This window comes from Limulus polyphemus, unplaced genomic scaffold (genome assembly GCF_000517525.1).
Source record: "Limulus polyphemus unplaced genomic scaffold, Limulus_polyphemus-2.1.2 Scaffold8436, whole genome shotgun sequence".
NCBI classification, from domain to species: domain Eukaryota; kingdom Metazoa; phylum Arthropoda; class Merostomata; order Xiphosura; family Limulidae; genus Limulus; species Limulus polyphemus.
In genome coordinates, this window is record NW_013674046.1 from 3,487 (window position 1) to 16,995 (window position 13,509).

At 34.0% G+C, this 13,509-nt stretch overlaps 1 protein-coding gene across 1 annotated transcript in view; it reads right to left on the reverse strand.

Moving 5' to 3' along the window:
• Window positions 1–4,432: 4,432 nt before the first annotated feature.
• LOC111083173 overlaps window positions 4,433–13,509 on the reverse strand; it is a gene marked incomplete at its 5' end in the record, with an annotated part of 22,369 nt that continues 13,292 nt past the window's right edge. Inside the window, 6 exons of the mRNA XM_022379482.1 lie at window positions 4,433–6,666; window positions 7,015–7,136; window positions 9,527–9,668; window positions 9,986–9,992; window positions 11,914–12,008; window positions 12,531–12,650. Of these exons, the coding sequence (XP_022235190.1) occupies window positions 6,289–6,666; window positions 7,015–7,136; window positions 9,527–9,668; window positions 9,986–9,992; window positions 11,914–12,008; window positions 12,531–12,650 (864 nt within the window). The remainder of the gene's footprint in view (window positions 6,667–7,014; window positions 7,137–9,526; window positions 9,669–9,985; window positions 9,993–11,913; window positions 12,009–12,530; window positions 12,651–13,509) is intronic.

The following is a 13,509-nucleotide window of genomic DNA, read 5'->3' on the forward strand; positions in this document are numbered from 1 at the left end:
TCCAAACGCCAACCACCCTGATAGAAAAATAAAACTGTCTTAACTGAAGATGACTCCTACCTTGCTAAAATTTATATCTGTGTCCCCTAGTTCTACTATTCTCGTCGTTAAGTATGAAAAAATCTTAAACACTTCAATAAGATCCCTTCTTACTCTTCTTTTTTCAAGAGAAAACAACTTGAGATTTCAACCTCTCCTCGTATGACAACCTTTCCATCCCATGTACATTCTAGTAGCCCTCCTCTGAACCCTTTCCAATAATTCAATGTCCTTCTTAAGGTAAAGAGCCCAAGACTGAACACAACACTACAAATGTGTCATAACTAGTGACCTCTACAATTAAATTATAATCTCTTTAGACTTGAATTCAATATTTCTGTAGATCTAAAATCCTATTTGCCCTGCCACTAGCAACAGCACACTGTTTGGATGGCTTAAGAGACTGATCAACCACTACACGAAGATCCTTTTCTTTCATAACATTAAGGTTATCCCCATCCAAATTATACTTATAATTAAAATTATGATAACCCACGTGTGTTATCTTATATTGATTATAATTAAAATCCATCTGTCATATATTTGTCCAGCTCACTAAATGATCCAAATCCTTTTGTAAAATAGCAGCATTCTCCTCACAGCCAGCAACATCCACAATGTTAATATTATCCGCAAATTTAAATAATCTAATGACTACTTCTTTATCTATGTCATTGGTGTAAATAACATAAGAGCAAAGGACCTAACACTGAGCCTTGTGGTACCCCACTTGTGACATTCATGCAGCTTGAGTGAACTCCATTTGTAACAACCCTCTGCTCTCTTCCATCCAGCCACTCTTCTATACAATGAGCTAATTTATCCTTCACACTTATAGATATATTTTTAGAATGCTTTCTGAAAATCCAGATACACTAAATATACACCCTTACCCTCATCTACATAAGCAGTAACCTTTTCAGAGAATGTTTAAAGATGAGTAAGGCAAGATTTTCCCTTAGTGAAACCACATTGACTATCCAATAAAATTCTGAGGATAATAAAGTAATACAAGGTAAAACAGCTTGTTTGTTTGTAATTAAGCACAAAGCTACACAATGGGCTATCTGTGCTCTGCCCACCATGGGTATCGAAACCCGGATTCTAGCGTTGTAAGTCTACAGACATAACGCTGTGCAACTGGGGGGCAGGTAAAACAGAGATAAAAACTTTGTTAACTTGTTTGTTGTTAAGCACAAAGAACTATTTATACAGTGACAACCACGCCTATCAAAACTTGGCTTTTAGAGTTATAAGCCTTCAAACTTATCGTTATGCCACTGGGGGGATGATAAAATTTGTAATGAGCAGCTAGGTTTTACTTATTTCGTAATTTGTTACACAATTTTCGATACGGATTAAAAATATCTATTAAAGATTGTCGCGTCGATAATCTAACCCAAACTTAAATATATATATCGAGAATTACTATAAAAACCTTGATGTTTGGCTCCACCAATAAAAAACACAATTAATTTTTGAGAAAATTTTTCAAAGTTGCGGTTTAAACGCTGAAATCTGGCAAAGGGTTAGAAACTAATAGGTCTAAAATTCGTAATAAAAATAATTTAAACTGCAAACTCTTTTCACTTAACTTGCCCCTTTCGATTTTTAAATCAGATAAATGTACAAGTAGAATTTTAATTTTTTGTTGACAAGTCACTGTCCAGCAGGTCAAGAGCTCATTCGTTCAGTGCCAGATTGGGTTGGATGGGGCAAGACGAATAATTTTCTGAAATACTATTTATATATGCTGTTAGCAAATTTTAAATGTGTTATAACTGCCTGCTTTATTGATATAGAAATTTTATTTTTTTCTTTTATTTAGTTTGTAACCGTTTGAGCATAAATACGTGATCCGGAAATTCGTTGAGATGGTCTTATTCCAGTTTCTTTGTTTTTAGTTCTCTACAGAAAGTAATATCTGTTCTGTCCGAGAGGATACTGAAGTAGCATTAGTATCTGGGTTGAGAGAATAATCACTGTAATATCCTTTGGTGGCCGAGTTGACGTTGTCTAGTGCAACAGTCTCGACCAATGCTGTGAGAAAACAAAGGTTACGAGGTTGACTGAACAAACAAACAAAGCTTACCCATTGAATTCAGGCATGCTTTCTTGGTCCAGTTCTAATAGGAGATCATCGAGCAAGGACTTAAAATTACCGTGTTTAACTGTACAGAGACCAATCTCAGAAGAAAGCAAACAATGAAACTAAACACAATTTAGTAGATTGTTTGTTTAGAATTAAGCACAAAGCTACATAATGGGCTATCTGTGATCTGCCCACCACTGGTATCGAAACCCGGTTTCTGGCATTGAAAGTCTCCAAACATTCCGCTGTGCCACGGGGGGGGGGGCAATTTGGTAGAAGCGATTGCTTTTTCTTGCGTACCGTTCGTTTTTTTTGTTTGTATAATAATTACTATTTACTTTGTCTCATTATTTTATACACACTAGGACAACTTAGTTATCAGATGAAGAATTACTATTCTTACTTCCTGACCAAATCTGCTGTTATTAACGGATCCATCAATCTGATTAATATTTATAGGTAAATAAGTTTTAAGTGAAAAATACTAAAAAAGCGCTATTCTCCAATCAGGGTTATTTTGTGGAGATAATTATTTTAATTTTTCAAACGTGCGGTTTATAAATCCCCGAGCCCAACATTATTTCTGGATTTTGAGTATATTATGTCCCCCCCCTTTTTTTTTTGTCCAGGGCCTAATGAGTTCTACTACATTTTAAGGCCTTCAATAACAATGTAATAACAGAATTTTTAAACATGGAAAGTTAAGTTGTTCAGTCATTTCAGTAGGCTTCTACTTTAAGCCTAAAAGTACGATGCACCCACAACAGGGATCGAAATATTAAATTTTAGTGTTACAAGTCCTCAAGCTTATCGCTGAACCAATGGGGCCAAGGTGGAGCTTGTACACGTTCTATTATCGCACTTTTGGGCATCAGCTATAATTTCAAGTATTTCCTTTATAATCCCAAAAACAAACGACAGTAGTTTCCAAAATATTTTATTATTAATGCAAACCAACGAAGGAATGTGTATATATATACGTTTTAGGGTATTTGAAAGCGAGTAATATGCATAATTAGTCACCCAATTCAATGTTATTATTGACATATGAAAACAACGTAACAAAAATGAATTTTAAATGGAAGTTTATTTCAGCATTCTCAAATAATCTTTAAACGCCTACAAGAGTACATTGTAAACATATTTAATTACAAAAATATCAAATACAAATTGTATATATTATTATTTTTAACATCCCTTGCAATTTGAGACACGCGGTGAATAGTTGAAGCCAATATTTCTTATTTACAGAAACACTAACATAATTTTGTTTACAAGGTAAACGACGCCATTAAAGAAACCCTAAACATTACTTCGCAAACTAAATCTTTAGGAAATAAAGTGCTTTACTCCACCTTAAAACGGAAATACATGATGGGAATAAAATAAAAGAATGATCCTTAACAATAACATCAGTGCTATTATGGTTAACACATTACAATAAAAAACAACAAAAAATATGATTTCCAAACATGAATTAAACCCAGGATCTCTAGCTACTACGATGTTAATATGCTTCCCACATTATCTACCCTAGAACACCCTTCTAACACCCCCATTGTTTCGGGGAGAGAAAAAAAACAAACTCCTCGGGTACTTTGTTTAATAAAAAAAAAGGGGGGGGGGAGCTTGACCTTGAGTTTTCCCAAACCTTTGTCATAAAAATGACATGACGTTTTAAAAAAATAAAATACTCAGTATATATTACAAGTTTTAGAAATATAAGGTCTAATACTTATCGCTGAGCCGCTTGTGGGTGAAAACAAGAGAGAGAGTAATATCACGTGTTTTTTAGTGAAATATTGGGTAAAGAAACAGTATGTAACTTAATCAATATCAGTAAAGCTGATTTCTTTTAGAACAGAAAATTACGTTTACTCAACTTGTATAATCCAGTTCTATCTATCAACATCTAATGTGAAGAGTTTCTATATACGGACTTCTTGTTTAAATATTAGACAATACTGTAACCAATGGTTTAACAGTAATCACACATAAGAATAGACCTTACATGTTAGCAGACAAAGTTGATAAGAAATTAGTTAAATGTGTTGTTGGATTAATTAAAAGTAATTTTGTTTGTGTCTAATCAAGCACAAAGCCACAAACAATGGGCTAATGTGTACTCTGCCCACCACGGGTATCGAAACCCGATTTCTAGCGTTGTAAGTCCGCAGACATACCGCTGTGCCACTGGGGTGGTGATGAAAATAATTTTGTTTGTTGGAAGCTAAGCACAAAGCCACAAACAATGGGCTATCTGTACTCTGCCCACCACGGGTATCGAAACCCGATTTCTAGCGTTGTAAGTCCGCAGACATACCGCTGTGCCACTGGGGGGGGGGTGAAAGTAATTTTTTTTATTGAGAGGAATTCATCACTAATGGGGTAAAATACAGTTATTGTGGTTAATTTATTCATCGTTTTTTCTAATAAATTAAATATTATATATTAACCTTCCTCCCTGATTTGTTTATTAATCTGTACAGAAATTGTGCAACAATAATGGATAAAAACGGCCGAAAAATAATAAAATAAAATAATCCGTAATATCATTACATTTCACACATGTATAACACATACAACTATTGAGTTAAAATCTGAAATCCTTGTTGCATTACACTGATTTATACGACAAGATCCATTTTCAGTTTCCAGTGAAGAAAGACTGATTCTTTACGTGTACCTTGGAATTCAACTAATACAAAATCTTTACAAGTAATAATTTCATTAGGATTTAAGATATATATTTTTTTATTACAAGTCGTTTTGTTTTGTTTTTTTACTTTTATGAGCTACGTATTTATTGAGAACCCCTTCCTTTGAGAAGATAAAATATATAGCTGTCATTAAATTCCAATCGGAGCAGGCTGCCTGCACCAATCAGATGCCAGTAATGAATAGCACTGATCTAATATATTGATATAACATTAGGAATGCAAAGTCAATAAAAAAAAAAACACGTAATAATTAGATTGTCGTGATCCATTAGTTGAGCATGCTCATATTCTGGAAGTTTCTCTACAACAACCAGGAGTGGGGAACGTTTTCCCACCTATTATAAATAAACTTGACGTAGAAGATCAGTGATACAATATTATTTCCTACTTATTTGTGGAAGACCATGATTCTGTAAATACTGATACGATAAATAAAAATATATATATAATACTGCATACATATATAAATAAAAGAGGGTACAATAAAAAAGATATCTAACTGATTGTAAAACCTGTATCCTAACTAAATTACAAAACCAATACAAGTAATACCAGTAAAAAAAAAAACCTACATACGTACATATGGAGATTCGCATATAAAGTATTCCGTTTTAATGTATTTTGTAATAAATCACATTTATAACTTTGATGATCAGGAAAGCATTATATTTACTTAAAAGATTGTCTATGATAATATATATATATACACAAATATGGACTTCTTTATTACAGGCTAACACCATTAGATTAGGTATTTCATTCCTTACTTTACGAGGAGCTTCGAATACACATTGTCTAAAGTGAACCCAAACAAGGGTTAAGTCCACGTGTTTTTTGGATTCTGTATACTAGTAGTAGCACAAAGGACACGTTCAGGAATAAGACTTTGATAATTCCCGTGTTTAAAGTGCAAGTCTTACCTGCAGGACAAAGGAATTGAACTCGGTATAGGTTGTTATAACTAAGAATTAATGGTAACTTCTCTCAACATTTCCTAAGCCATGATTTTGGCAACTGTCTCAGGTAAACTACGAAATATCATGCTGCTAAAGTCACTATTTAATAAAACTCATTATTTTTAACAGCTCATAACACCAGACTCAAAATACGTAAGCATGCATTTGTACACCATAACAAGGTCTCTCTCTCTCTTCAAAAGATAATTTGTCCACTTTGCTCCATCTTCACTGATAGCAGAAGTTAAAAGAATGTCAGCTTACTCACAATTTTGTTCTGCTGGCTATGGAAATTGTAATTGACAAATTTACCAACAGGAAATAAAAATACTCGAAAGATACATTGTCCTTTTAAATCTTGATATTACAAGTTCATACTCTCATTATTTGCCAGAAGGTACGAACACACAAGACTGTTCTTTTTAATATATCTTTATGATCTTATGAGTGTTCTATGTAGGCTTAGTTCATAAATATTCATTCACATGGCTTTAGAGACTCTAAGCAGGTGAAAAGGTTTTCTCCATCTTGAATGAACTGCTTTTTTCTTCCACAAAATACTTTCTGTATTAACAGTTGTCTTTTCTCTGTCCACATATTGCACCTCACTAAATGACATCACTGCATTGTCAAAACCGGAAGATGACTTCTTCTGTTCACCATCATCATCCTTACTTTTCTTACTCCTCAACAGCGGTCTTCCTTTCACCTTATTTTTTGCTATATTAAGTTTTGTTTGATTAGCTATGGCTTTCTTCAAGCTATCGACTATTCCAACTATAGCCTTGGCAACCTCCCTCGGTGTCGCATGTACTTGCGAAAGTACATCCCAGTCTCTCTCAGATACTTCTGGTGGAGCCTAATGTATAGAAAAAAAAAGTGTAAATATTGTAGCCATAAAACCATTAGTATATAAAAAATCACGAAGTTAGAATCATTAAACATTATTATTTTTTTAAATAAACTTTCAACCATCAAGATCGAACCTGCTGATAACATAATTCACATTTTCAAGCGTAGGAATATGATAGTTTATTATAATATTTAATGTTTCTTTATTACTGTACATAACAAGGATCCAAAACTTGAAACAAATTATTTATGGCTATAATCCTTTACGATAATACATTACAACTTCACGAGTTAACCTATTTGAATTACTTTATTTTTGTTTCGTTTACAACTGCTCGCGAAATATACATTTTACCTCGTATTTAACTAACGGTATTCCATATTCTCCAGCTGCAGCACCCCCTGTTGAAAAGACCGGTATGACGTAATGGTCATTCCAGGCGAACTCACAAACTTCGTGAGCTGTAAGAGCTCCCCCTGTTGAGAAAAAAACAAAACAAGAACAATGGAATTATTTTCTGTCAATACTATTTCAAATACACATTTTCTGACCTCATCCATTTGTCCTCTCAATTTCAGCAAAATTAATTTCCAAGTTGGTTCAAGTTTCAGTTATGCTTCGTAAACTAGAAGAGTAGACATATATAAACAGTTTCGGAAAATATAAATGCTCACACAATGTAAATTTTGAAGACTTACTGTTGTGTCTTTACAAAAATACTTATCAGTTTAAATTTCCCATAAATGCTTGAGAGTAAATTATCCTACAGCAGTATGTGGCAGGGGGTATCAAACTGGGGGCCAAGAGGAGGGGAAGTGGGCTGGTAAAGAAATAGTGGGGAGAATGGCTCACACAAATACGGTTACAATGGCCCATGGATCTCACACAAATATGGTTACAATGGCCCATGGATTTCACAGAAATATGGTTACAATGGCCCATGGATTTCACAGAAATACGGTTACAATGGGCCATGGATCTCACACAAATACGGTTACAATGGCCCATGGATTTCACGGAAATACGATTACAATGGGCCATGGATCTCACACAAATACGGTAACAATGGGCCATGGATCTCACACAAATAAGGTTACAATGGCCCATGGATCTCATACAAATATGGTTACAATGGCCCATGGATCTCACACAAATATGGTAACAATGGCCCATGGATCTCACACAAATACGGTAACAACGGCCCATGGATCTCACACAAATACGGTAACAACGGCCCATGGATCTCACAAAACTATCATTGTTGTGTTACGCTTGACTATCCTTTACCATTTCTATTCTTTAAGACCGTTGAAAAGCACTATGGGGTGGGGGGAGTGTTAGAAGAGACTATGGGTTACCCCTCTGGTACACATGGGTAAAAATCATAGAAGCAAACAGATCAGCTTTTATTCCTATTCAGTTGGTCTTATACACATTTAAAACACATCTAAAACTAAACACTTAACAGCATATCAAAATTATTTGTTTAGTGTAAAGACCTACAAGTCCCTAGGTGCCATTCATTTTCATGGTGAAATCCCCCACCCCAGATAAACCGCAGCAAGCAAGGTGTGGAAGTAGGTGTATCTTTTACTAGTTGTTGACAAGTTTTTATAACAGGGGAAAAAAGGACAATTTGGGGGCATAAAAGCAGGAAGACAAGGGCTTTGACTAAAGAATACGAACATTTTGGGACGAATCTTTGTTCACGCAGAATTTGTAAAACAATTTAGATTTTGTTTCTTTGAATTGCACCAAAGCCATATTGGGCTATCAGCTGTGTCCACCATGGGGAATCAAACCTCAGATTTTAGCAATGCAAATCTGTAAACCTACCTCTGCTCTGTCTCACAGTCTCAAAAAATCACTTTAAATTACTCATACTATAATAAAAAGTGTTACCAGTTATAGTTCCTACTCTGATGTTTTAGCAGGCCCCTCACAAGCCAGTGGGTGGTGGTGGGGGGTGCATTTTTGTTGAAAAAACAGAAACTACCTGATCCAGTTTTTCTTAATTTGAACTGAAATTTTCTGGACATTTTTATTAGCTAAAAAAAAAGGCATTTCCCACACTCCTTTAGTATTGGAGCAGTAAACGTTATTTGAAGTAGTAAAGTGACTGAAATCACTAGCTTATCAGCCAAGCACAAGAAGCATGGAAGTCTTCAACTGACATGCAGAGGTATTCAGGAACTGTTTAGAACCACCTTGGTAGATAATATTGTACTCGGCTTGCTGCACAATATGCCTGTAGTTGCTTTCAAAGTGTTCCTGTCTGCTCATCCTACTCCTGACTATCGTGATGCTTCGACCTTCCCTACCAAATCACAGGTGAAATCGTTTGTATCTCAATTGAAAGCTAAACATAAAACGGTGATAGCAGAAGCATAAAAGGTTGGAAATTGCTTAATTAATGATGCTAGGAATGTGGCTTTATTGTTTTATACTGAGTTTACTCCCAGCAGGTAGACCTTAGTACTAGCTAGTGTGAAGACTTGAGGATGATGTATTTCACTTAAAAATTCATCAATTAACAAACAAAAATTTGTCTCGAAAAGATAGGTCCAAAACCACCCTCTTTGGGAGGTTCTGGATTGAACTTACTTTTAATATTCAAGAAATTGTAGTGTAAAGACACCCCTTGGCTCCTGAGGGACATCTTAACAACAAAACTATTTGAAAAACATTTAAGCGGATTAAGCAGTCTGTTTTTTATGAATATTTTTTGGTTAATTTTGTTGTTTTCTTAGATGATGCTTCAGCTTTTATGTTTAGTTATTTTTTTTAAGTTAAAAGAAGAAGAAAACGATCATTGAAACACACTGTTGATAAAAAATAAATTACAAAATGTCCAGGATTTCCTTACCTCCAACAACAATACACATATTGAATACCCTAGCTACAGCCGTTTCTCGTTCCTTTACAGATTCGCCTACAAAAACTGTTTTTCCATATGAAACATTTTCAAAGCTTCCATCAGGATTCTGCTTGGATTTTTCAGTAAAATCCTAGCAAGAAAAGTCGAGGGTAAGTATTCATAATTTCTTACAAGATATAATACAATAAGTTGAGGGCAAGTATTCATAATTTCTTACACGACACCGTACAAGAAGCTGAGGGTAAGTATTCATAATTTCTTACACGACATAATACAAGAAGTTGAGGGTAAGTATTCATAACTTCTTACATGACATCGTACAATAAGTTGAGGGTAAGTATTCATAATTTCTTACATGATATAATACAATAAGTTGAGGGTAAGTATTCATAATTTCTTACACGACATTGTACAAAAAGATGAGGGTAAGTGTTCATAATTTCTTACACGACATCTTACAAAAGTGATAAAACAAACAATTATGATGTCATTCAGCAACATAAATAATTTACTTTTTTTCATCAAATAATGCTTGCTTTCAAACTGAGCATTAGGTCTAACCTTGAGCCCTATTAGTGATGACCTCAGAACAATAGGGTCCTGGGTTTTAAACCCTGGTCAGGGTACATTTCTAAACTTCCCGATTTGTTATACAAAACATATTTCCCAACCCAATAATAAAGGGTGAAGCCATGGCAACAATTGAAAACATCCTTAATAGTCAAAATTTATTGATAGTGGAATGTGTATTCAGGTCTGAACGGTAAAATAACTGGCTATATGTAAAAATGTACAACTACACAAAGGACATTTATTAGACACTTATGTTAAGAATGTTAACTTGATAAGAATGATGAACTGTTCTTTATACAATAGTTTTCTTGTTTTTTTAGGTATAATTTGTTGAATAGCATCCAGTAACATGATAAACTTGCACATAGAATGTTAAATCAAGTTTGAAAATTTGATTCATAACAGTGTATACATGAGATAAGTTGGTAGTGTAATTTCACCTAATAAACTCAGATTTCCTACAAAAAACAGTTAAAGTACAAGACCTAAAGTGCTTGTCATTTTTATGCATAGAGTACTAAAAAAAAGTAGCACACAATTAATTAATCTCAAGCTACAAATTTCTCTCGGTGTCCTCGATAATCTGAGAAAACATTTTACAACCACAGAGCAATTGGTCAGGAGCTAGCCAAGGTAACGAACTTGACGTTGGTCACGGGAGGATTTTTTGGAGCTTCTGACTGCATAGCTAGGGCTTTTAACGAAACGAGGGAGAATAACAAGAGCCTGTACAGTAGTACTTCCTGCGTTTTCCACGTGCTACCAACAAAGGACCAGCAGGTGAGAAAACGTCCTAAATCTGAGGTGTTTTCATAAGTACATGTGTTACTTGATAATCCAGAAAGTTTTATATATACATGCGCTAAATGTTTAGTGAATTAAAACATTTGAGAAGCAACGTGTTTTTATGTTGGTGTTTTAAATATAAGTGTTACCTTGTGCAGGATTCTCTTTGATACGTGTTTATCGTTTATCTAATAATAAAGTGTAGAGCCATGGCAACAACTTTGAATATTTATAATAGTTCTGAAATCTATGAAGAAGAAAGTGAACTAATATTAAAATATAACGAAACTGTGATAGTAAATTAGGGTATACGTCTTAAAAAAAGCTATATTGGTAAAGTAAGGGGTAGAAAGATTTTCAGAAGTCCAAGACAGGTTTTTTAGCTGTCAGTGGATAGAAAGATTCTCAGAAGTCCAAGACAGGTTTTTTAGCTGTCAGTGAATAGAAAGATTCTCAGAAATCCAAGACAGGTTTTTTTAGCTATCAGTGGATAGAAAGATTCTCAGAAATCCAAGACAGGTTTTTTAGCTATCAGTGGATAGAAAGATTCTCAGAAATCCAAGACAGGTTTTTTAGCTATCAGTGGATAGAAAGATTCTCAGAAATCCAAGACAGGTTTTTTAGCTGTCAGTGGATAGAAAGATTCTCAGAAGTCCAAGACAGGTTTTTTAGCTATCAGTGAATAGAAAGATTCTCAGAAATCCAAGACAGATCTTTAGCCTTTTTTTGTTCTTATTTTTTCTTTCATCTTTTATAATGTTTACTTGCTTAGTTGATTTTAAGCAGCCCTAAATTTTCTTTAGGCCCAGCATGCACTTTTTTTTATATTTTATCTGTACAAACCAGTAACCTCAATATCAAGTCAACTGTTTTCACCTAAATATATCTCTATTCGAAAAAAAATTACAACTGTTGTTATAAATTGAAAGTTTTTTTTTCCTTTAGTCCTCTACTTAGATTCAAATATTGAACTATAATAGCTTTTACTCCATTCGCAAATGTTTTAAACAACTCACCGACAAATTTCTTCAGTATGACGACTGAGTTTACTGCTTCCAGCAATATAAACACAATTGTTGGGATCTGGTATCATTTTCATGAGCAAGCTCGCCTATACACGTAATAAATTCATGACTATTTTAGTACCTGCCGTAAACATTATTTACATAAATTTCTACTTCTAATACCATCTAATAATACAATTGTACATTAATTAATTATAAGTAAAAATGACAAGGGGCTCGTCTATGCTAAATGTAGGTCGATATTGAAGGTATAATCAAACCTTGTTATCAGATGGGGTCATTCTCTTTACTCTTTGTTTGATAATGATTTCTTAGCTTTATTTACACTGAAACAATTCACTTAAGTTGCCCTGGTAATTATGTTAGACTTGCCCTGGGTGTTTAGTAGTAGCAGACTACAGGTTACAATCAATAAAGTTATATTTTACAACATCTTACCTGATATGACAGTAGACAAAAACAAGATTTATAAAGACAGAGAACCTGAGCTACATGTTCAAATATCAAAACCTACACAACACCTTCCCTGATATGACAGTGGACAAAAACAAGATTTACAAAGACAGAGAATCTGAGCTACATGTTCAAATATCAAAACCAAAACCTACCCAAAACTGTATTTTAGCTTCCGCTACCCCTTCCTTAGGAGCCATTGATGTATCTGGACAGAGTGCTCTCTTTATCCTTGTACTCAAAGTGGACAGGAATTGAGGGTTGTTCATGTTTTGCTACAATAATAATCACAAACTTTGATACAGATTGTAAACCTCATATTTCACTATTCAAAGTATGAAAATAATGACACAGAGCATGGGTACCATAAGAATTTCCTTAGAGACGAGTTCGTAATAGTAGTAACGTCTGTGAATACATTATGTAACATCGTAGTAGTAACGTCTGTGAATACATTATGTAACAATGTAGTAGTAGTAACGTCTGTGAATACATTATGTAACATCGTAGTAGTAACGTCTGTGAATACATTATGTAACAATGTAGTAGTAACATCTGTGAATACATTATGTAACAATGCAGTAGTAACATCTGTGAATACATTATGTAACAATGTAGTAGTAACATCTGTGAATACATTATGTAACATTGTAGTAGTAGTAACGTCTGTGAATACATTATGTAACATCGTAGTAGTAACGTCTGTGAATACATTATGTAACAATGTAGTAGTAATGTCTGTGAATACATTATGTAACAATGTAGTAGTAACGTATGTGAATACATTATGTAACAATGTAGTAGTAACATCTGTGAATACATTATGTAACATTGTAGTAGTAGTAACGTCTGTGAATACATTATGTAACATTGTAGTAGTAGTAACGTCTGTAATACATTATGTAACATTGTTGTAGTAGTAACATCTGTGAATACATTACGTAACAATGTAGTAGTAACATCTGTGAATACATTATGTAACAACGTAGTAGTAACGTCTGTGAATAGGGTTTTGTATTTTGGTTCAAGCTTTTGATGAAAAACTCCACTAGTTAATATCATTAAATAAAACTTACTGTGATCATGTCATTTCTAGTAATATCATTAAATAAAACTTACTGTGATCATGTCATT